The sequence below is a fragment of the Pezoporus flaviventris genome, unplaced genomic scaffold (genome assembly GCF_033815535.1).
Source record: "Pezoporus flaviventris isolate CSIRO_AGI_PZ_B2104156 unplaced genomic scaffold, CSIRO_AGI_Pfla_v1 ptg000041l, whole genome shotgun sequence".
Lineage (NCBI taxonomy): Eukaryota > Metazoa > Chordata > Aves > Psittaciformes > Psittacidae > Pezoporus > Pezoporus flaviventris.
The window spans coordinates 9,078,569-9,101,939 of record NW_026892589.1 but is presented as its reverse complement, the minus strand read 5'-3'; the positions used below and the strand labels follow the sequence as shown (position 1 = coordinate 9,101,939).

The window sequence follows — 23,371 nt, the reverse complement described above, 5'->3', positions numbered from 1 at the left end:
CATCTTTGGCTCGTGGGTTAGCTAGAAGCCTTTTGCTGCACTGCAATGGTTAGAGCATCGTTTCTCTTGAGCTCATTGGGACTTTACAGTTTCTCAAGCAGCTGCCACAGACTCGGCTCTGCACAGATGGAGCAGCATTTGCTGGGTAATAGAGTCACTTTCTTTCTCCTAGTCCTTTCCATGGCCGAGTATATTCGCCTTGACATCAGGGAGCAGTGCATACGGGTCGCTCTGAACCTGTGCCATGCAGAAGTTCTGGTCCAGCTTCCAGAGACACTGCAGGTCAGGGTTGTCAAACAAGCTGATCCCTGTCCCACCAAGACCTGTGCTTTTTGGGACTCATTTTTCCTCCCTCTAAGCCCGCGTGCTGCAGGGATTGTTCCTCCAAGAAAGATTATCCCACCATAAGGTGTTCCTACTATCCTGGAAACACATGTGGATGCTATGGAGAGATCTCCTTTTTAATAATAAGCTTCTGTGATCCTGACATGGTCCCTAAGGCGAGTCTACCTCCCACTGCAGTAACAAATCTCATCTTGGCTGTGGCTGTCGACACATGTTGAACTGTGGCCTTACCAGGGATTTGGTCCATGTTCCAGCACTTCCCTCTGAGACCTTATTTTCCTAAAAGACAAACTTAATTCAGCTTCAGTAAGAAACAACTTTGGCTTCAGCTTCTTGAAATGCTGTTCCCCTCTTGAGCAGCCCCATCTTGATGGGTAAGAGGAATAAACTTCGTATTCCAGAGGAGAAAATCCCTTTGGGTGAGACAAATCCTGGCACAGCATCCTCAATCCCAGGCTGGAGCAAAGCATGGAAGGGAAATGGGGACAGACTGTCCTGGTGGACAACATGTTTGCTGCAGCAAAGAGGGCCATAAAAAGGGGGGTAGGTCTGAGACAGTTTTATACGTGACATAAAAAAAACCCATCTCCTGACAAACTCGTTTCTGCTTTTTATTCTTCAGTTTTTTCCAAGATCTTGGCTTTTGTTCAACAAAGGGCTGTATTTTATAACTGGAGGTTGTATAAGCCAACAGAAAGCTGTATCATTATAGAAACTCCAACACAGTATTTATTTACACCCAACACTTGAGGTTAAAATAGCTTTTTTGAAAGCGCTGTGAAACCCCACCAATAGAGACATTGTTTTACCTTTTACACATTGGTGAAATGTTTTAAGAAAAAAAAACAAACCATGCATTTAAAAATTAAAGAAAAACCTGAACAATTGCAAGGCTGGAATAAACATGTAAGCAAAGCTGAGCTGTACAGAAGGATGGTCTCAGGACAGGCATCTGCACTGGTGGAGGAGGCAGTGTTTAGCAATAGAGGCATATAGGTTGCTCAGCTTTCTTCTTCTTCCCCTTGAGTACAGCCAGCCTGTGGGGCTGGATCACTCAGGGAGCAAAACAGTACAGGCTGCATCCTGCACAGCGCGCAGTACAGCATCCTGGTACAGCGTCAGACACAGGCGGTCTCCTGTGCCTCATCTCCACGGGAAGTTTCCAGGATATTACAGCATATAAATCTTCTTTTCACGGGATTTTATTATTGTGTTTTCTGCGTTGTATGTAGGTACTCCGGTCCTTGGTAGGCTGACGAGGGAGCAGGGGGATAGGGTTGGGATGCGGGAGGAGCGTGCTGCGGATGCCCTCTGCTGGCATCAGTGCCCGGAGCTGCGCGCAGCGAGTTCCTCCTCGCGTTTGCAGCCTGGTTTTCCTTTTGCTCGTTTTCCTTTACTGCCTCTGGTTGTGCCCCACAGGAGGGGAGTTCACAGCCGGCATCTCTTCCCAGGCGCTCACCATCTCCTTGCAGCCATGGGGAATGCAGCGTCAGGGCCATGCCCCCTCTCTGCGCGGCTCAAACTCCCTGGGGCAGGGGAAGCGCTGAAGCTTTCTGCATTTCCCATTTCCTTTCTTGCTGAAATCTCAGCCTGGTGCCCAACAGAGCTGACTTTCATCCACCTTTAGGTAAGGACAAGTCCCTGGTGATACTTCATCAAAGCTGCAGTCTTTGGAACTGCGATGCTCAGAGCACGGGGTGCCAGAGCTGGAGCAAACACAGGTGGCGGGGGGGCAGTGGTGTCTGTCAGTCACTGCCCACCATGGCTGTGAGCATCCTGAGCCCACCTGCACTGGAGGTGTGCCACTGCCTGAGCCAAGATGTGGCTTTACTGAGGTGTGGAGGGGTGGCAGGTACTACTGGGTAAAGGTGTGCAGCCAGGATAACCCCTGTACCATGCTCCAGCAGCACCCCTGGAGCAGCCTCTCTTCTCACAAACTGAGAAACTGGTTGTGAAGTCTGATTTCACCCACCTCTTCTCTGCAGGATGGATTAGCTCTGTATCGGTGCCCATTCCTGGGATGCAGGGAGCTGCCTAGCACTATATACATGTAAAGGACAGGAGAAGGATTGTCGCCCCAAAATATTTGGTATCATGCAAAGTGCTGGGATAGGGGTGATGGAGGGTGCAAAGATCCCCTCTGCTTTCCTCTTGTGGCACTGGGGTAGCACAAGGACAGGGTTGCCACCCCATGGATGGCTCTGGGCAGATGGAGAAGCACATTTAGCAAGGCAGCGAGCAGCCACCGTTTCAACTGTTCCCCCTTCTCTCCCCAGCCCAGATCAATCTGGGTTTATCAGGCAATCCTGCTGTGTTTGGTAGTTATTACCATTTATTTTATGTCTGTGGTTTCAGGGCTGCAGAAAGTGAAGGAGCACCTTCATTAACCACAATTGATTTCTCATACATCTAAACTCATACTAACACTCTTCCACTTCTCTCTTTGGGAGGACAAAACCCAAAAAGGAACCCAGAAATCAAAATAAGCATTGCTGTGGGTGCCCCTCAATAGCAAACAGGGACAGATCAGCCCTCTCTGGCCTCTGCTTATTAAACAGCTTGGACTCAAATGCTCTTTGGGATGGGACAAGCAAAGGAGGGGACTCAGGGGGGATGTGAAGGGCTGGCAGCAGCTGGGTGAAAGTCAGCTTTCATTTGTCTGCATGGCAGTGCTGCTGCCTGGGTGAGCTCTAAAGGCAGAGCAGAGATGCTCTCCTCGGCATCCATTTGTGTCACTTACATCCGTGTACTTCTCAGCTGTGTCAAGCAGCGCGGCTGACGTTGCCTCGTGCAGCTCCATCTGAGATGGGAACAGATGTTCCTCAGGGTGCCCCAGCGTGTGGCTTTGCTGAGGAATGTGGCTGACCCCGCAGCGCAGGGCAGTGTTGGTGGGGTGGATGGAGGGGGCTGAGCAGCCCAGTCCTCATCAGCTTCCCGGTGGGTTCACAGGGACCATCTGGAGGAGAGAGCTTTCCCTTCAATTACTCACATCAGGCTTGTGCCTGAGATTGGAGCTCTGTAAGAGGTGTCTCAGGAGGGATTGACATCCAAGAAGTGCTGCTCTCTGCTGGGTACCTAAGCACCATTTACTGCAAGTAATAATAATAATCAAGGTAGGAAGAAGCTTATTTAGTCCCACCTGCATCTGCATGATGTTAGAAATGTGCCTCCTTCAGTGGAACTGGGTAAGACAACGGGGACTAACATCCTATCGGCGTAATAGTCTTCTCCTAATCTCATTGAAAACAATTAGCAGAGCTCCAGCAATCAAATCGGATGCTGAACTGAAAAACCCTGATGGGATTTTCTTGACAAATAACAGTGGTAATGAATAAAGGATGGGGGGTTTTCACTTACACCTGCAGCATGCTAACAGAATGTGGGACAGCTCAGAGGTGCAGGACCTTTTAAAAGAAGCAAAATAAGTATTGATGCTGTTTCTGCCTTCATCTAACATTTCTAGAGTCAGGGCTTGGGAAGAATGTTAATAATGTTTATCTCTGTAGACAGGGCTTTTCATCCACCATCCTTTTACAAGGGGGATCAGACTTCTTATCCTCATTCTACAGCTGGAAAGAGAGGTAAAGGAAAGGAAAAGAAAGGAGAGGAAAAAGGAGCTCATAATGTTTCTGAATCTGAGTCCACGCCCTAGGCACCAAGATCTTGGAGACAGGTCACAGTTCCTGGACTAAACATGCTGTGTTTTGTATGTAAATTGCCTTGTTCAGTAGAGATTAAAGCAGTGAAGGGTTTACTTAAATCCAGATGAGTGCTGTGGAAGATGAAGATGCACAGTTAAAGAATATTTGGAAACCAGGTGGATGGGTTTTTTTGTACTGTAGAGGTTTACACCAGCAACAGGCTCTTCCAGATACTAAAAATTACCTGAAAATTGTCTTTTCTGATCGCATGCTCATACTGTTTGTATCTGTTTGTGCTGTCTTCTTTAGAAATGTGTTTTGTTTGAAGCCCTACAATTATCTATTAAACTAAAAGTAATTTAGTTTAGTAGATAAGGTCTTTATTTGCCCAGAACAGTTTAGGAGCAGCAAAGCCATACCTGAGTGATTTCTGTTCATCTGGCTGTGTGTGTTTTGCCTGGTTCTCCTTTCTCATTCTCAGTCTCTAGGATGGGGTTCCCAAGCTCCTTGGAGAAACTGTTAGTGAGGGTTTTGCTTGTTCTCATGAATCCCTGTTTGCTGTGTCCTGGATTTAACCCTCACTTCTTTTGCCCACGTCAGGAGGTGGTACCACTTTGGGCTGTGTGTCTCTGAGGGCATGGGGTATATGCAAATCTCTGCGAAAGGAAGAGCATCCAACCTCAGTCAGTGAGTGGTTCCTACTCTGATCCACGTTCCAAATCACTGCTCATAGGAAGAGCCTGAGTGATGTGATATCCCTTTCTGACATCTGTAATTACCTCTAGAGGTTTAGTCGGGTCATTGCTTCACATTGGCGCTGGAGACTGGTGTAACGCTGAGCGATGCTCTCCCAGCTATGTTACGCAGGAGGGCAAGTGAGGTGATCATAATTGTTGCTTCAGCCTTTAAAAATCTGTCAAGCCATGAATATTTCATGATCGCTTTTGTTGGCGTGCGGGTACACAAGAAACAAAATATCTGTTATTACTGGGGCAGAGCTGGTCAGGAATTTTCCAGCAGAATTGGTTTTTGTCAATAATTACTCAGTCAACAGTGCATTTTCCTGGATTGTGTTTATTTTGGTCAAAATTGTCACTGAAAGATTATCTAAGCATACTCTTTCAGAAGCCAAGGTGCCCTGCTGCATATTTGTGTTTTCATCTGCTCTATTAAACCAACAGTATTAGGAATTCTTTCTCAAGGCTTGGTTATATGGGAAATGCTGACATTCATTCACTCCAGCTCAGACCAAAAGGGAGGTTTGAATCCTGCAGCTACAGGGCAAACATCAGCACACAGCTCATCCTACCTGGCTTCTCTGCCAGGGCAAGGCAGAGCTGAGGACCAGGGGATGGGATGCAGTCCTGCTGCAGGGAGACTATAAAAGCCCTGTGATGTGTGCAGCAGTGGTGTAAGCCCCTGCTCATCAAATGCTTTTTCTACCAAGAAGCAAAGTAAGAGCTTCTCAACTGCAGTGCTCCATCAGATAGGCTGTCTCCTGCAGGCAATAGGCTGGAGGCATTTGGAATGAGATTTCCGTCAAATGAATCCTTTTCTCTTCCTCTTTGTTATGGATTGCAGGCTTGGGCATTGCTGGCATTTACTGCCTTCAAGGTATATTTTACACACCCAGCAGACATGCTGGGAAATACACAGAGGCAGCAAATCCTTACTGGATTTCTGTGTGCTTGTAATAGGAATGGGCAATGACTTGCTGCTTGTTTCAGGAAAACTCATCGGTCTGTGTGTGGTGCAAAGGCTTCAGAAGTCAGTAATCTTTGCATATTTGGGTTGCCCTTGGAATGAATAAATGGTGAGAAAACAATTGTCAGTAGGTCTGAAAGGGAGCTTGGGAAAAAAGTGGGCAAGTTCTGGAAAGGGATTCATGGCGTTGGCGTTTCCCAGGCTGGGCAAGGGTTGCATCCCTGGGCATTGACAGCAGTTAAGTGTGGTTCTGAGGCTGGCTGACACGTGGTACGGCAGGATCGGGAGGTACTGGGATTCAAACCCTGGTTGTGTTTCACATGTGTGGGACAAGGCTGGCTCGGTACTTCCAGAGGACCCAAACTCAGCCTCTGAAATCCTCATAGCTCTGGAACCGTTGTGAGTCAGAGACTTAAAGATACATCTGTAAAGGGTGTGAGGGCACTTTGGAGGAGTGCTAAGAGCTCTGGAGGCCTCACTGATGCTCTGTGAAGCGCCAGCTACGCGCAGAGCGCTTCCAGGTGGTCCTCAGAGATGTTTCATGTTTCTGACCCATTCCCTTTTTTGCCCTCCCTATTTCAGAGTTCGTACCTTCCCAAAAGAGTCCCAGCTGGGCCACGACACGGTCCGAGCCCTGATGTACTATGCCCTGAAGGTCTGGAGTGACATTACCCCGCTGAACTTCCACGAAGTGGCCGGTAACAACGCTGACATCCAGATAGACTTCTCCAAGGCAGATCACAATGACGGCTATCCCTTTGATGGGCCTGGCGGGACAGTGGCACACGCTTTCTTCCCCGGAGACCATCACACGGCAGGAGACACTCATTTTGATGATGATGAGTATTGGACCTTCCGATCATCAGGTAGGGCAGGGTGGGAGTGCTGCAGACAAACGCAAGGGCTCCCGGTTTCCTCCTTCTGCTCCAGTGCTTAGAGTGGTGTGGCCACCCTCAGCCTGGGGATTCCAGCACCTTCTCCTGGTTCCTCCTCAGTGAAATGAGAGGGAAACCAGCCTTGCTAGTGAAATAACAACAGTTGCCATCGAGGACCTTTTGTGCTCCTGAAAGCCTCAATGACATCTCCGTGTTTCTCTCTATCCCATAGGCAGTTGCAGAACTCCTCGGTCCCCATTTCATATGGGACCTGGACAATTAAAGGTTGGACAGTTACGGGCTGTTGGAGCTCTTGGAAGGAGACTGTATTCTCTGATTTTAGTGTCTTTTGGGTGGCTTCACTGCCATGTATCCTGGTTTCCTATTTTCAAAGCATATTTATAAGCTGACCTGCCTGGAAAGGGCTCTGTGGTCTGGGGGAAAAAGCTCCCTCTGAACAGTAGTTTTTTCCTGCCATCTCATGTGCATAACACTGACATCAGGGTGGTTACAAGCTAGCTTTACTCCTTTTTCTCCTTTTATTCCATCTCATGCGGCTGGAGCAAAGCTTTAATAAGCAGAGCGAGCTCAGAAGCCAGAGCTCCTCAGCTGTGCGAGCCATCTGTGGGGATCAGGTCCCCAACCTTTGTGGCAGGCGTGTTTTGACAGAATAGATCCTCTGCAGTCACCAGCTGCTAATTTTCTTGTCACGCCGCCTCCTCCGCCAGCCTCCCCATGGGCTGCTGCTGCCTCAGCTTAATGATTTCATTTAGACCTAATTGCTGTGTTTCCTGAAGCCAGAGAACGCCTTCTTCCTCCCCACCCCTGTGCTCTCCGTGCCCTCCTCAGCCCTGCTGAGTGCTCGTGGGCAGGAGTGTCAGCCAGATGTGCTGGAGGAGGTCTGAGGTTAAGGGTAAAGGTCTGGACAGGCTGATGCTTGGGTCATGCCGCTGCGTCTGTTTATGGGTAAGGAAAAAAGCAGCAGCTCTGCTCTGCAGACATCCATAGGGGAGGCAAGCACTGAGGTCTGGGAGTTCGCTGGGGTGGATGCGTTATGTGACGAAGCAAGGAGTGGTGCTCCTGTTGTAGCTGTTGTAGAAGAGGATCTCATGGAGGAGCAAGCTCAGGGCCAGTGGGCAACGCAGGGAGGATCCCCCCAGGCACCACAGGGGGATGAAGCTGACAGCAGGAAAGTTGCCCTCTATTTTGAAGGTCTTGGAGCTACCCGAACTTCATCTTTTATTTATTTTGTTCTCCCTGGTGATTCCGAAATAACAACTTGTAGGTGATATAAAAATATCCCCAAGGTTGTCAGTTTGGCATTAAAATGTCAGAAAGCATATGTCTTGTTCTCCCCTAGTGCTGAGGAAAACAGCACAGGTTATAAAATCCTGGCTGTTTACAGACATGTAAATAATAGTCATTATGGAAAAAGCAGAATTCAGCAAAAACATCCCCCTTCAACACCCCAAACCCGATGGGGAGTGCTAAGGACAGTGCAGGATCAGCCATGCCTGCTCCTTTATGATATCTCCTTTGGTCCTGACCATGGCTCAGGGAACATGAGGCTCCCCTGAGCTTTGCAGAGACCTTTCCAACCTCCCTGCCTGTTTATTACAATACTTGCAACCACAGTCTTTGTAAGAGCTGTACTTAAAATCATTGCTGCCCTCTGGTATTGCTCTGCAGGGCATTGCTGTGCAGCAAGGAGCAGCAATTGGATGGATGCTTGGCTCAGCTGGGGGGTGGGAATGCACTGAGCAGGATGAGTCCCATACAGCTCCTGGAAGCAGTTCTTCCTGTGCTTTAGCAGAATTGGTGCAGGTTTGGAAGTGGACATTAACCCCCCGATCTGAGTGTCTGAGGCTTTGAGAGCACAGGATGGGTCTGCGCATGTGGTGTGAGGCACTAGGGGTTGGATTGCAGATAAGAAAATTTGGTGGAAAAGAACAGAGAGCCCAGACTGAGAGGGAAAAAGTCATCACGGGAGGTATCAACGTCCAGTAAATTCCCCTGATGCCCGGTGTGGTGTGTGAGCATCAAAGCATTTGCCTAAGGGAGCAGACCCTGGAGCTGCAGCCTCAGCAGCACATGGTGTGGAAGGGGAGAAGGGGCAAGTCCTCCAAAAGCAAGCTGGCTGTGGTCACCTTCCCCTCCTGCCATGTCCTGTCGGGACAGCAGAGATGAGCAGGGTCGGGGTGTGCCGAGCGGGTGACCAGCTCTGTGTTTGTAGGCAGGAAGGCATTTGCTGTGGATTTGGCTGGCATTGTGAGGCAGGGAAAGCCCAGAAGAGCAGCGTGGGCACTGCTGGGCACTCACTGCTTACTTGGCACATTGTCACAGGCTTTGAAGAGCTCCTGGCTCCCGGCTGCAGCAATGTGGCATTGTGGGGATCACGAGGACTGTGCTGGCAGTGCTGCAGGGTGAGATACGGGAGGAGGCTGCTCTGGCCTGGGCCCTGCAGTGCTGGTTGGTGGAGATGATGGATGGTTGCGCTGAGGTCGCTGTCTCAGACGTTGGTCCAGCTCTTTCTCAGGTGCCATCAGTGACCTGGGAATAGGAGGGGTGATCCCCTTATGTGTGTGGGGCTGAGGACACACTGTGGGCTGATGTCTGCCTTGCTTTCCATTTTCGTACGATACTCTTCAGTCCCCTTTTTCCAACTGGAGAAATATGTCTTTTCCAAGCCTCACCTATCTAAAGCTTTTCTTTCCAGTTTATCCAACATCTGCCGACACTTTCTCTTACAGCCCACCCAAATCCCCAAAATACAACCAGCATGTAATGACTTTTATATCAATTTTGTCTTTATTTCCAGATGATCATGGAATGGACCTGTTTGCTGTAGCTGTCCATGAGTTTGGCCATGCCATTGGTTTGACTCACATCTCTGCCATAGAGTCTATCATGAGACCCTACTACCAAGGCCCAGTGGGGGATCCGCTCAAGTATGACCTACCTTATGAGGACAAAGTCCGAATCTGGCAACTTTATGGTAAATTTGTGCCCCTCACCTGGCAATGGCCCATTTCTGCCATGGGGCACACTGCAATAGCTGTTTTCTGGGGTGAGTGCAGCTGGTGCGAGGATGGTGTTCCCCACTACTTCTTCTTTGTCTTTACACATAGGAGTCAGGGAATCTGTGTCCCCCACAGCCAAGCCTGATGTAAGCAAAGCTGACGACCACCCCGTCCTGCCAGAGCTGCCAGAGAACCGCTCCACTGTCCCGTAAGTCAAGTTTGTCTCTTTGCTGCAGAGGACATGTAGCAGTGAAGCTCCATTTAGTGAAGCCTGCTCACTATGGCTCCACTATTTCCCTCTGGACCTCTTGCCGCCTGGAAAATACACACACAGAGTGCCTCTTCTTTCTCACATCTGGTTATCCCCTCCATACGCTATTGCTTTTTCCAAGCAGTATGTGGCCAGCCAGCCCACAACTGGAGGACTAACAGCGAGAACAAGTGACAGCTGCTGTTTATCTCTTAAGTAATTCTTATCATTCAAGGCATGTCCAGAAGTTCTGTAGCATCTTGCAGTGCTCTGCATTTCCCTGAGACTCAACCTTTTACTCATGTTAATGGAAATCTGCCCTCATCACCCTCAGGTAAACTCCTCCTTGCTGAAACTTTAATCAGTTCCTCTGCAGTACCCTGGATTGTGCAAGCATAACTTGTTAAATTTCTTCACGGTGAGCAACTCCCTAATGTACCTGTGGGGGTGAATATTGGAACAAGTGGACCGATAGCCTGCCTCCAACGCAGGTTTGCGTTGGCAAGGGACTGCTTACGCTGAGTGTCATCAAGCAACCAGCGTGCCCTCATGAAGGGATGTTCTAGATCTACTTCATTAATAAATGCTGGACTTACCACACTGTTTTACTACCAGGGCAGCAGGACAGTAAAGAGAAGAAGGGTCACTGAGCAAAAGGGCAGGAGTTCATGGCCACGCATATGTCTGCCAGATACCAGGAGTGGCCCAAGTGAGAGCAGCAGAGGTGGAGCAGGTCACCTTCACCTCCTGGTCTGCCCCATCTGGGGTGAGACCTTCAGGAAGTCATTTCACCTCTCTGTATCTCAATGACCCGTCTTCAAAGAGGGGATCACAGCACTGAAGCATGAACACCCAGATTAGCCCTAAAGTAATTGAACCAAGAACAATTCAATCTGGAAAAAGTATCCCTGTGCTGCAGTTGCTTTTCTCACCTCAGCACCTTTTTCATCCCATTTTGCCTAGCTTGGTGTGATGCCCACAGTACAGAGGTGCTGAGAACCTGCTCGTGGTAGAGGTGTCCCAGCTGCCAAGGGGTGAAGAAAGGCTATGAGGGCCCTAAGGGACCCTTTTCCTTGAACATGCTGAATGCTGTTAGCTGTCTTTCTTCCTGGGTAGCTTCTAATGGAGCTTGTATGGCCGTGTTTTGACCTAGAAACATGAGAGCATTTCTCCCTGCTGCTGTAGGAGATTGTCATCTCACACCACTAACAGGAGGAGCAGGAAACTTGTTCATGCCAACCGCTTCTTCCTGCCCAGTGTGTGACTGGGAAGGTGGATGGGGTTCATCTCTGTCTGTTGCTTTGTGGCTGAAAAGGGTTGTGAAGCTGGTGCTGGCAGCCCAGCAAAACTTTTCTATCAGCAAATTAGGTTTATGACTCCCTGTCACTCACAGCAGCTTTTCCATGCATGTTCCCAGCATCCTTTCCTTGTCCTCCATCAATCATCATTTCTTACATAGGCTTTGTGGCTCTTTCGGTCCTTCATACTCTGCTTTCCACACCCACCTTGTTAAAAGCAGCTCAGTACCTCGCTGTGACTTGCCAGGTGGCGTTCACTAGATATCCCATGGCACCATCACTCCTTTGTGTCCCTCTGTTTTGGCTCAGCTGCTTTCTGCTTTGTAGCTCTGTCACCCCTCATTGGCATTTCAGACAATGGAGCAGCAATGTCCCCAGCTGCTGGAGCAAGATGCTGCTTGGCTCTTATCCACCGTGTGTCTTGCTGCCCGGTGCAGCCAGCCAAGCCATGCTATGCCACCAGGGAGTAGGAAGCCAGATCAGCCCTCACCAGTCCCTCTAGCTGGTAGATGTAGAATGTGTCCATGCTTGACTCCCACTGATGGTCTCTGGTGGCTCAGGAAGCATCTGCCACAAAGCTGTCTTCAGGCTGAGGGTTGCCCAAGCTCACCTTGGCAATCCCTGTGCATGGCTGGGTTTGGCCATGAGCAATGACAGACTGATGCAGCCTGTAGTCTGCTGCTTGGGAGATGTGGTCCATGGGATGGGGGGCATCAGGGAGGAGGCAGACTTTCACCACCCATCTGGACCGTGCTCACCTGGGCATCTTTCCACAGGATCAGGCGGGATGTGCCCAACAGATGCAACACTCACTTCGATGCGGTGGCACAGATCCGAGGAGAGGCTTTCTTCTTCAAAGGTAAGCACACGCTGTGGTCTTTGCCCATGTCACCCTGCAGTGGCATTGCTGTGGTGGCACACACCGCAGAGACAGTGTCAGACAGGCTGGGGTGGGTGATAAGGGTAAACTGGCTCTGGGTATGCAGGCTGCGGGGTCAGCAGGCCCAGGGAAGTGTCTCACATACCACTGATTGCTTCTGACTCAAATCAAAGGGCTTAGACCTTTAATCTGCCCACTGAGGCTGAGGATGGGTGATAAGGAAATGTTAATGTCAATGCAAATCAATGCAAATCCTGCCTCTGGTGCAGAAGGAAACCACCTGGCTCGTGCCCTGACTGTCACAGTGCAGCAGAGGCTCATGGCTGGGGATGTGTAATGGCATTGCTGGGGAACCGTCAGAGATCACAGCTAAATGGGCACTGTGAGGGAGGAGGAGGAGAAGGGATGTGGTAGAGGTATCCAAAAGACTGAGCAGTAAATTGGGCATTTCTTCTATGCAAAAAGGAGAAGGCCAGGGAAACTTAAATACAATTTATTTTAAAGTTATAAAAATGGATGCTCTACCCCAGACCATAATTAACCTGTGGGATCTGTGGCCAAGAGCAGCTCAGTGGCACAAGCAGGTTGGGTTCTGGCAGGTGGTTATGAAGGAGAGACCATTGGGAGCACTGGCCTGGTCGAGTCACTGCAGTGTGGTGCCCACAAGGGATGTATGTCCTGACACCAGGGCAGGTGTGTGTCCATTACCATGTCCTGGGGTTTAATGCTTCCCTCTGAAGTGGCTGGTAACAGCCCAGCATGTACCATGCCACACTCTGATCCATCATACTGCACTGCGCAAGTGAAGGACTACAATCTGATGTATGCACTTTCAAAGTCAAAATCTGCGTAGAACCAAGGATGAGCAGAGCAACAACAGCCCTCCACTGCTTTTTTCCATGGATACCTCCAGCTTTCCATCCTCCCACACTTTACCTTCCCTAATGCTGCTTGCTGAGCATTGCCCAAAGACAACATGCACGTGATTGCGGAGCCATCTGGTTCCGTGTCAGCAAACACTTGTGTGTCCCTGGGGTGCCCGGCTGTTGACAAGGATCCCATCGGTGCCTTCTCAGCTGTACAGAGCCCATGGAGGCTGAAGCTTATTTTGCCATCTTTCCAAAATGGAGAAATGCCCACTAGGCACTTCTTTCCATCCCTGGGCACTGTTTGACAACCCCAAAGCCATCCAGCAGGGAAGCAGAAGCATCTTCCCCAAGGATCAAGAGCAGTGTCCAGGCGCATATAACCCATCTGGGTGTTACACTGCGAGTCTCATGTTGCAGGCAAGAACAGCAAAAGGGCTCTGGAGAATTCAGTGTCTGTGCCCTTGGGGGAGCATAATAGGGAGGCTGTTCCCCTGTGGCATTTGCTCAGATGCCAGCTCCGAAAAGCCACAGTGAAGAAGGGAAAATAAGAGACAAGAACTGGTGTTTGGGATAAATGGCTGTCTCTGTTTCAGAGGGGGAAAAAACAGATGAGAAGTAGAGAGAAATCCATCTCAGTGTCTATTTTTGGATATATTTATTGTGGGCCAAAATGCAAATGCAAAGAGCACAGTGTCAGTGGGTGCCAGCTGCACGACTGCATCCGGAGTCCAGCATCCTCCTTCAGAGCCCCCATCACTGTCACCAAACCATCCAGGGCACCAAGGAGCAGGGATGTTGCCTTTGAGGCAGGATTTTAATGCCCCCCTCCAGTGAAGAGCTCCCTCCACCAATGGACATCTTGTTTTGAGCTGGTCTGGATGGTTCCCTAGCTGGAGAGCAGCATCTTCCATCACACAGGCACCAGGACCAGAGCTCCCCAAGGCTCCCAGGCTTGTATTGAAGGAACAGTGGGTTGGATTTAGGTGCCGTGCTACAGACTCCTGAAGTTTTTAATATGACTTTGGCCTCTGCGTGTGTCTGCACAGTGTGTGCAGCAGTCTTGCCAGAGGCAGCCAAAGTCGAGAGAGCATCATACACAGCTGGGATCAAAATCACTTGGTATTAAAGCAAGCAATTGCTTCATCCCTTCATCCGTATAAAATGAGATGCTTGGGACTGCAGGACTTCACACCTGACTTTCATCCTGCTCTGTTTTCCAGCTCAGACAGTGGCTTTAAATCAAGTTTTTGAAACAAGCATGGGGTGGGGATTATTTTGTGTGTGTTATTATTATACTTCTGCATGCTAATGGCAGCAATTCCCCATGGCTCTGGCTTTGGCTGATGACCATCCAGCACTCTGGCAAGCAGCTTGGCTGTGACAAAGCATGAACACAGGCAGACTGGGGCTGTTGCATTCCGAATTCCTTGCTACTTGCTTTATTTCTTTGCTGATAGCTTACCAAAAAACCCAACCAGACCAACCGCCAGCCCAAACTGTGCCTGGCTTTGAGGGTAGGTTTAAAGCGTGCTTGCTGCAGCTGCACACCCGCTGAGCCCATTGCTTGCAAATGGTTGTAATGTCAAGAGCACTGGGGCTTCCCTCCTTGTCTCAGAGGAGCCCAGACCACTCGGAAGTTCAGTGTTTGCTAAAGAAGGAATTATGTTGAGCTGTATTTCTTGTTAAAAAGTGAAGATCTGTCTTTGGTGACTCGCTAATTAGAGATGCAGAGATCATCTTTATTTAAATACATGTATTTCCATCGATACACAATGACCACCACATTTCAATCCTTTTTTCTTTTACATTCTTCAAAAGAATCTGTAATTACAGCAATTCCTACCACATGTGAATGTATTATTCATTGGTGTGCTTTGGTCAGAGCAAATATGCAGACTGGAGCAGAAGAACAAGACTATGATAGAAATCCTTATAATTAGAATAAAAGCTGCCTCTCTGCAGATGTTGAAGTGTTAAAGTTTTGCCTCCCGCATTATTAGGCTAAAATCCAATTTCCATAATGTTTTAAAAGATGGTGTCACAATCTGCTGGCTCTGGAGGAAGGGCTGAGTGTCATGAATACAAATCTGAAGAGGCATCTTGGGTTTCTGTTGCTTATCCCCCCCGTGGGAACGCATGCGAGCAGACGTAAATAACATGCAATAATTTCTAACAGGCACTAGCAAATATGAGACAAAGTTGAGAGCTGCCTTTTGGACATGTTGCTCCAGCTCGGATCTCACTGTGTGGAGCTGTCTGGGGAGAATGCAGCACAAGGGGTGTTGCACAAACTGAGGCTGTGAAGCCCAGAGACACTGCAGAGAGTTGGGGTTTGGGTTGCCCCTAAAAATCCATAAGACCCCTCAGGAAATCCCACATAAGGCTCCTTCAACAGGAATAAGCTTGGCATCCTTCGCACAGAGAACCAGGCTGTTTCTTTTTCCATTACCCTGAATATTCCAGAAATACCCCAATCCAAACCGTTTTCAGGCTGGGGTAATGATGGTGCAGGTGCTGGAAGTGTGTCTTCTTACACCACCAGTACATTCAGCCCTGTAGGAGCATCCTAGTTATCCTACACCTCTACATGGTACCGAACTCCTCAATTGTGTCTCCTTCCCCACCTCAATCCCTTCCAGTTTTATTACTGTAGCTTAGAATCATAGAATAGTTAGGGTTGGAAAGGACCTTAAGATCATCTAGTTCCAACCCCCCTGCCATGGGTAGGGACACCTCACACTAAACCATGTCATCCAAGGCTCTGTCCAACCTGGCCTTGAACACCACCAGCTTCCTCCTCCTCTATTTTCTTTCTCCCTTTCTTCATTAAAAAAAAAGCCTCTGATATTTCCATGTTTTATCATAACCTCATACACCTTTCTAAACGTGAAAGCAGGGAGGGAGGGGATGAAAGGCTCCTCTCACCTTGCTCCGGTTCAACAGTGCAGCTTCACACCACAAGCAGCAGGATAAACACTCCAGTGCAATGTCCAGAGGATTGTTTTGATCCCCCAAAGGGGATTTCTTCTAATGGCTGCCAGAAATAGAAAGCAGGAGCAGCTGCTGCTGGAAAGCAGGATGTGCCTCTAAGTCATAGCTCCCATCTCACGCGCTTTGCTTTCGGCTGCTGCCACGTGCCCAGCGCTCATCCCTGCCGGTGCCGGTGGGTTGCGGTGTGGTTCAGTAATGTCCAGTCTGTCCCTCCAGGCAAGTACTTCTGGAGACTGACTCGCAATAAGCACTTGGTCTCCCTCCAGCCGGCTCAGATCCACCGTTTCTGGCGGGGCTTGCCTCTCAACCTGGACAGCCTGGACGCGGTCTATGAGAGAACCAGTGACCACAAGATCGTCTTCTTCAAAGGTGAGACCAAATGGAGGTAGCACGTGTGTCTCCCCAGTGTAGAGCTCAGTGCCAAGGCACCTTCATAGTGTTTTGACTTCTCCTGAAGGCAGGAGACACCAGTAGCAGTCTTTGAGCATCACCCAGGGCAGATCCGAGACCTGTTGTGTATGAGCAAGGCCAGAAGAAAACAGCTCATAGGGAGGGCAGGCAAAAAGTAGCAGTCATGTTCCCTAGAAGATGAGGAAAATGGCATTGAAGACAAAGCTCAGCCACACCTAACTGAACTCTCAGCTTTCCAAGAATGAAATAAAAGCAGGAATCACCCATGCACACATTCCACAGGCTTTAAGTTCCTTCTTTGGCCTCTTCTCTCTTTAGTATTTGCTGCCGAGAAGAAAAGCAGCAGCAGAGGGGACAAAAATGAAACCTGAAGAGCTTGGGTTTGCTGATTATATTTCTGTTACTTTTTCTTTCCCTTAAAATAAGTGGCATAATCCTCTCCTGTTATCCACAACTAACAAGTTTCTTTCTGAAGAGCTGGAGGAAAGAGATTAGCCCTTGGTTCCTGTACACATGTCCAAGTGCCCACAAACCATCTGCCCATGCTGGTTCGATGTTACCCACCTGCTGAATGTCACTCAAGCCCCCAGCTCTTGTTTTGGACAGGTTGTGCACGTGAAGAGCTAAACACAGCCCAGCCTTCCGTGCTCCCCAGCTGGAATCTGCTTTTGTCCCTGACTGTCGTGCTCCAAGCTTGGTGCAATTATCAGTTGCAGAAACGCTGAACCCAGTGCTTCTACAAGCAATAATTTGGTTTCGATTCCTGCAGCAGCGCTAAAGGAATGGCTAATCCTGTGCGAGACTCTGTGCTCACAGAAGTGTTTCTAAGCCAAGCCAAAGCCCTTCCATGCACTGAGCATCACAGAGCAGCGCCAAGCACTGCATCTTCCCTAGGGACAGCACGCAACAGGCTCTGCTGCACTTTTCCAGCTGCCTCGGGCAGCGCGCCCTGCTCTGCCTTTCCATTAATCCAGAGGGAATGGGGCCAGCCGGAGCCTGGCAGCCCTTGTGCCTGGCACTAGACCCTCAGCCTGGCCTGTGGACCATAGTAGCACTCACTCCCTTCCTTCCCTTCTCTCCATGCTAGGCACAGACAGATCTCAGCAGCTCAGGTCCAGCGGCTGCTTGTGAGGCCAGGCTACAGCTGTGCCACAGCTGGAGGCTTGCAAGGCACAGCGCTGCATGGTCACACATGATGTGTGACCATGCATAGGTTTGTCTGCCTAGCCTTGAAGATTAAACTCAAGATTTTATTTCCAGCTATAAAATACTGTCTCACCCACTCTCTCCAGCGCTGTTTCATTAGTCCCTGGATACAAACCAAAGCACACAAATTACCCTGGCCTCTAAGGTCCTGCTGCTGATACATGTGCATGTACTTAAGTGCCTCTTCAGATTTCCTAGAAAACCAAGAGAGGAAAAAAACTGGTCTTTAAAATAGGCTGTGCAATACCTAAAAGTTTCCTAAAAATACACTGTACAAACAGAAGGACTGTCCCAGTGGTTAGAGGATTATGTAGGAATTAAGAGGTCTGGGTTCACTTTCTTGTTCTGCCACAGAGCAGGGGCCAGTCGTGCTGTGCTTCATTTTCAATAGGGGGAAAATAACCCATATTGACAGTTCTCTCCTGCCTAGGGTAGGGCTGATGTAGGGTGCCTGTGTAGGACACCTAAAGAGCAATGAGCTGCTCAGACAGGGTTTGTTGGCCCCTGTGTATCTTCCTTACATCCCTTAAAACCCATAGGTTCTTCAGCCTGGCTGGCTCTAAAAAGAGTGGTGATTTCTTTTCCAAAGCGGGACTTCACTTTGCTTCTCAGGAGTCAAATAGTAGGCAGAAAGCACCCAATTTGCCTACTAAAGCTGCATGTAACTTCCTGTTTCTTGCAGCTGGATATCAGGCAGGGGCAGAAAACCAAATGCCACCACCTGCAGCCATTCAGGAGTGAAGGGGGGCTATGCCTGACACAAAAAAGGCAACTATCTATTCAAAGATATAGATTCTGCACCATCCGCATCCTTAAATGCCGAGTCAGTGCTGAGGATTGTCACGGTAACAGATAATGAAACATCAGCTCGTCTGGGGGGTAATGATGGTTTCAGCTGCGAAAGTGATTTTGCTCTGTGCTTCTTTCCTTTAACAGGAGACAGATACTGGGTCTTCAAAGACAATAATGTGGAGGAAGGGTACCCACGGCCCATCTCGGACTTTGGCCTGCCACTGGGAGGAATCGACGCTGCTTTCTCCTGGCCCCACAATGACAAGACTTATTTCTTTAAGGACAATCTTTACTGGCGTTACGATGACCACGAGCGGAGGATGGATCCTGGGTACCCTTCAGAGACCATGCTGTGGAAGGGAATACCAAGCCCTTTAGATGATGCCATGAGGTGGTCAGATGGTGAGTCCATATGCTGGTCCAGAAAACAACAAGAAATAAGCAATCAGTGCTTCATTTGCACTTGAGCTATGACCCTTTCTGACATAAACTGCTAAGCCCCAGATGGGATGACAGTTCCTGGTGTCTGAAAGCTGAAGGGGAGGTAGGCTTCTAGCCAGAGCTCCCGGCATGCTCACTGAAATGACTTTGTAATTTCAAGCAGAAAACAGAAATATCTTGGGGGCCTAATAAATTGATTTCATTAAAAGAACACAGTTGATGTTGTTTTGCAGCATTTTTTATCCTAATATATGCTGATTTGCTCCTCACTGAATTTGTTGTCATTGGATTTTTAGCCAGCTATATGAGGATGTGAACAGAAAGTATTTTTAAGGGAGATCTTTTTCCCAGAGTTACAACTTATTTTGCAGGGATGAGATTTCTCTGTGGTTTCCTCCCCTTAAAAAGACCACAACTGGCCCTTGATGGCCACTGAGAGATATGTGTGGTGTGTGCAGCTGTGTATTTACTAGAGCTTTTACCCTGCATACCCTCGTACCAGGGGAATGCAAGTGTTCTAGGACCCACCACAGAAGAGGCAACATCTCACCCATTTGTCTAGTGGCTCCTGGCTGGTGTGAGAGGTCCCGGCTGAGCACAGCATCATCTTTTTGAGCATCCCACCAGCAGCCACTGTGCTCTGCAGTGAGCGAGGGTACTGGCAACAAGCAGTAGTATTGCATATGCCTCTCATAGAGGGCTCAGCTCCTGTGGGAGTGCTCCTCATGCTCCACTGGGAAAGCACCCATCGCGCTCACCTTGCCTTTGGGCTTTGGTCTCTTTGCAGGTGCAAGTTACTTCTTCAGGGGCAAGGAGTACTGGAAAGTGCTGGACAGTGACCTGGAGGCACAGCCTGGTTACCCGCAGTCCATCGCCAGAGACTGGCTGGTGTGCAGCGACATGCAGTCCGACTCGCCCGAAGCGGCTGGGAGCACGAGGACTGGGGCACGCTCCAAGCCGGGGCAGCACGATGAGAGCCGCTCCGAGAATGGCTACGAGGTGTGCTCCTGCACCTCGGCATCCCCGTCCCTCCACACGTACCCTGTGCTCAGACTGGCAGCCAGCCTCCTGCTGACCAGCGTGTGGACAGCAACGCTGCTGCGTCCAGCCCTATGACGTCTCATCCCGCACAGACAACACCATGGTGCTCCGGGGAGGGGAGGATGATATGATCCCGTGATGCTAACTGTTGCAAGCAAAAAAAAACATTCCTAGGAACTTGCCAATGAAGGTTTTGAATTCTCCATGAGAAATGAACAGTGTTTTTTTGTTGTTTTGGGCTTTTTTTTCTTCTTAATTTTAGTTTAAAGGTCTAATAACAGATTTTGAGTTCTGCACCTTCTTATTCCCCATCCAGTTGAAGATGAGAGCAGCCTAACGTTGAATTTAGAAATATTCCATAGAGATGTGTTGCTTTGGATGTTTAAACATGGCAAAGGAGGGAGGGGAGAGCTCCTGTGATTGAATGGGAACAGAGGAGATGCTGCTGAGACAGATGGCAACATCCTGGAGGAAAGGCAGCAAGGCCATAGGCAAGAGGTGGTAGTTATGCATCCTATTGGATGTACTAGCTAGGAAGAAACTTTGACTCCACTAAGATTAACTGCAAGGTGATGATTTCATATCAAACCCATTGTGGTCACTGATGTCTCGGTAACCTGTATCAGTTTCTATGGGTCAGAAACACCTTTGCCTTTCAGAAGGCACTGCAGCTTATCTTTGTACCTGAGTCATTTGAATCTAGCAGTTTCTCTAATAAACCTTGGCTGCCTACACAGAGATCTCCCAGTCCTCTGCCAGACCAAGCCTGCCACCTGCAGTAAGTGCTGACTACTGAGGCTGGGGAGCAGCCTCACCTCTGTGCAAGGAGCAACCTTGTGCAGCCAAATGAGATGCAATTACACCCATCTCCCCTGCCAAATCCACGCACATGAACTCCTGCTCTTGGAGCTCCTGTTTCAGGTTGGTTTGTGTTTTGAGAGGGATCAAGATATATTGCATTCATTTGTGACTCTGTCAACCTGGCTGCTCTGTGGAGGATGGGCTGGAGCAGAGAGGGATGCTAAATAGTCAGCATCAAACTCTTCTTGATGCCTCTGCCAGGAGTCTGGGGCCACAGAAGCAAGGTCAAGCACTGCATTAGGATGCTCCTGGTAGGGTTTTTTCGTAATCTATTTTCTGCAGTACATTTTGGGCATCTGAGAGGCCTTGAAAATGGCGAGAGAGAACCTGTGGTAGGAACTGCATGTGATTGAGATGTCAGGAAGGCCAGGGTCCTGCAGGCTGGTGTTGTCAAGGAGCTGAAGGAGACAAATAAGCAGCAGCAGCCAGGACATGCTGTTCCCTGTCCTGCTTCTATAAAGCTCCTACAGAGGTGCCTCTTGCTGCCTCTGCCAGGGCCAGCTCTTTGGAGAGATCCATCAGGAGGCAGGAAGCCACAGGCAGTGAGTGTCACTGTGGGACCCAAGGCTGCTCCACTGGCCCTGGTGCCAGCCAGGGCTTTTGCCTTGGGGCCAGAGCCCTCTGTGGCACAGCAGGAAAGGCAGAAGTGCCTCCTGACAGAGAACAGGGGTCACCTTGAGTTTTCCTCTCTGCTGTTTGCATTTTTAAGTAGTCCCAGTCATTCACAGAGTGCTGCTGTTTTCTGGTTGATGTGCTACAGGGTGATGTTGTGGGGCATGAGTCAATGGAAACATCCCATTAAACCATTTAATATCCTTTAAAAAGAATACAAACCAGAAATCCTCACACATAGCAGCTCTCTCTGCTGAGTGAAGCTGCCTCTGGTATTTCCACTGCATCGGTCTTGCTCTGCCCAAAGCAGTTCCCCATTCCACCTCTTGCCATTGTGGGAGATGGGATTTTCCTTCAGTTCACATCACTTTTCTTCCTCTCCCTTCTCAGGAGGACACAGCTTTTAGTCCTTTCTGGGGTGACACTGCATGAATGTCAGCATATTACAGATTCCTCTTGGGAATGAAGCCAGGTAGGAGCACAGCGTCTTGGGGAAGACAGCCTCTCTCTTTTTTTGACCCCTCTTTTTTTGGTCTTAGTTCACAAAAGAACTACCCAGAAGCTTCACCTGAAGGATCAGAGGAGGCAGGGATGTGGTTAGCACTGCTTCCACATCTTTCCACCCCAACCAAGGAGCTTGCTGTGACAAGGACCAGTGGCCCTGTAGCTATGCTGATGTGGTCACAGTGGTGCTGGGTTCTGCACAAACAGGAAAGTCAAGTTACATTGAGTTTATCTAACATGGGGGACTGTGATTTATAAATAAAGCCTGTGGAAAGGCTTTCAATATGCTCTTCTCTACTTCTAATTATGCATTTGGATGATCAGAAATGGATCAAGAATCAGGGCTCTGCTGTTGCTGGACAACCCTTAGGGAGGATGGAGGAACACTGCAGTCTCCTCATGGCATGTGGCTTGCTCATCCATTCCCCCAGCTGCTGGTGAAGCCACCCTGCAGTTGCCATCAGCTCTGGATGCAGCCACAGGAGGCTTAAGATCCCCCAGGATGGAAATAGGATCTGGAGCATTTCCTGTCAAGGTCACTGGTTTAGTGCAGGGCTGAGGGGGTTGGCTGGGCTGGGACATCAGGAGCAGATGTCCACGGCACAAAGATACCGCTATAGCAGGCATGCTGGTGCTCTGGGTGCTGCATCATCTCCCATAGGGACACAGCAGTTCCACGTGGATGAAGCAGTGCAGATCCTCTAATGAAAGGTTTTTGTGCTTTGCAGCCCAAAGCAGAGAGAACCCTGTCCCCAGAAGTGTGTGTGGCTCTGTGGCACCCAAGGGGAGGATGCAAAGGGCATCCCTACGGTACTTCTGTAGCCACCCCTCCATGGTGTATTCAGACATTCCCCAGCCAGCTCCAACCCCATTTGCAGATTGCTCATAGGGTGGAGGAAATAGGTGCAACTCACAGCCTGCCCCTGCTACTGGGGGAACTCTCTTGGTTTCCTTCTGAAGCCAGGCTCACCGCCTGTTCTGTGGCTCTGGGGCCGATGGGCACTGTCTGGGGTGGCCCAGGTGTGGATGCACCGCTCCGGGGCTGCAGAGCCCTCTCCGGGGTCAGCGGCAGCGCGGGCATCCCCAGCGCGGCCGCAGGAGGACAGCAGAGACAGCGGCGGCACCGCTGCGGGCCGCGGAGCTCCGCCTGCAGGGGCACAGGCGCGCTCGCAGAGGCTTGAAGGTCCGGATGTAACACAAATGCGGTCTCTGTACTCCAAAACGTTGCTGGTGCTCCGCTGCCGGGCTCCGTGGCGGCGTCCCTGTGCCTGGATTCCTCCGGGCCTGCCCACCTCCACCCTCCGAGGTAACAGCCTGAGCATCACATCGCTTATTGCTCAGTCCGGATAGTTTCTGATTATTTAAACACTCGGAGAATTTTGTGAGGTCATTTCAGAGTGGAAATACTTCCCGTGTGTAACAGGAGGGGTGGCCATCTGAACACAGGAGTATTTAAAGCTGAAAACCTGAGTTTATGGCTTGCTGGGGCAGGCTCCAGGGTGTCAGTCAAGGTGCTTCCTGGCCCTCACTGTCCCCATCCCCAGGGTCAGCCAGCACCTGAGGCCTTTTCTAGTTTGCCACCATGAGGAAAAGCAGAAGGAAAATTAAAGAGCAGTTTTCAAAGGACAAA

General features: G+C 49.6%; 1 protein-coding gene across 1 annotated transcript in view; it reads left to right on the top strand.

Annotated features, from left to right (window-relative positions):
* MMP17 (matrix metallopeptidase 17) overlaps positions 1 to 20,498 on the top strand; it is a 61,444-nt gene extending 40,946 nt beyond the window's left edge. The window contains exons 4-10 of the mRNA XM_061466130.1: positions 6,273 to 6,556; positions 9,384 to 9,560; positions 9,694 to 9,793; positions 11,910 to 11,992; positions 16,090 to 16,242; positions 18,427 to 18,684; positions 19,511 to 20,498. Of these exons, the coding sequence (XP_061322114.1) occupies positions 6,273 to 6,556; positions 9,384 to 9,560; positions 9,694 to 9,793; positions 11,910 to 11,992; positions 16,090 to 16,242; positions 18,427 to 18,684; positions 19,511 to 19,839 (1,384 nt within the window). The 3' untranslated portion in view covers positions 19,840 to 20,498. The remainder of the gene's footprint in view (positions 1 to 6,272; positions 6,557 to 9,383; positions 9,561 to 9,693; positions 9,794 to 11,909; positions 11,993 to 16,089; positions 16,243 to 18,426; positions 18,685 to 19,510) is intronic.
* The last annotated feature ends 2,873 nt before the right edge of the window (positions 20,499 to 23,371 follow it).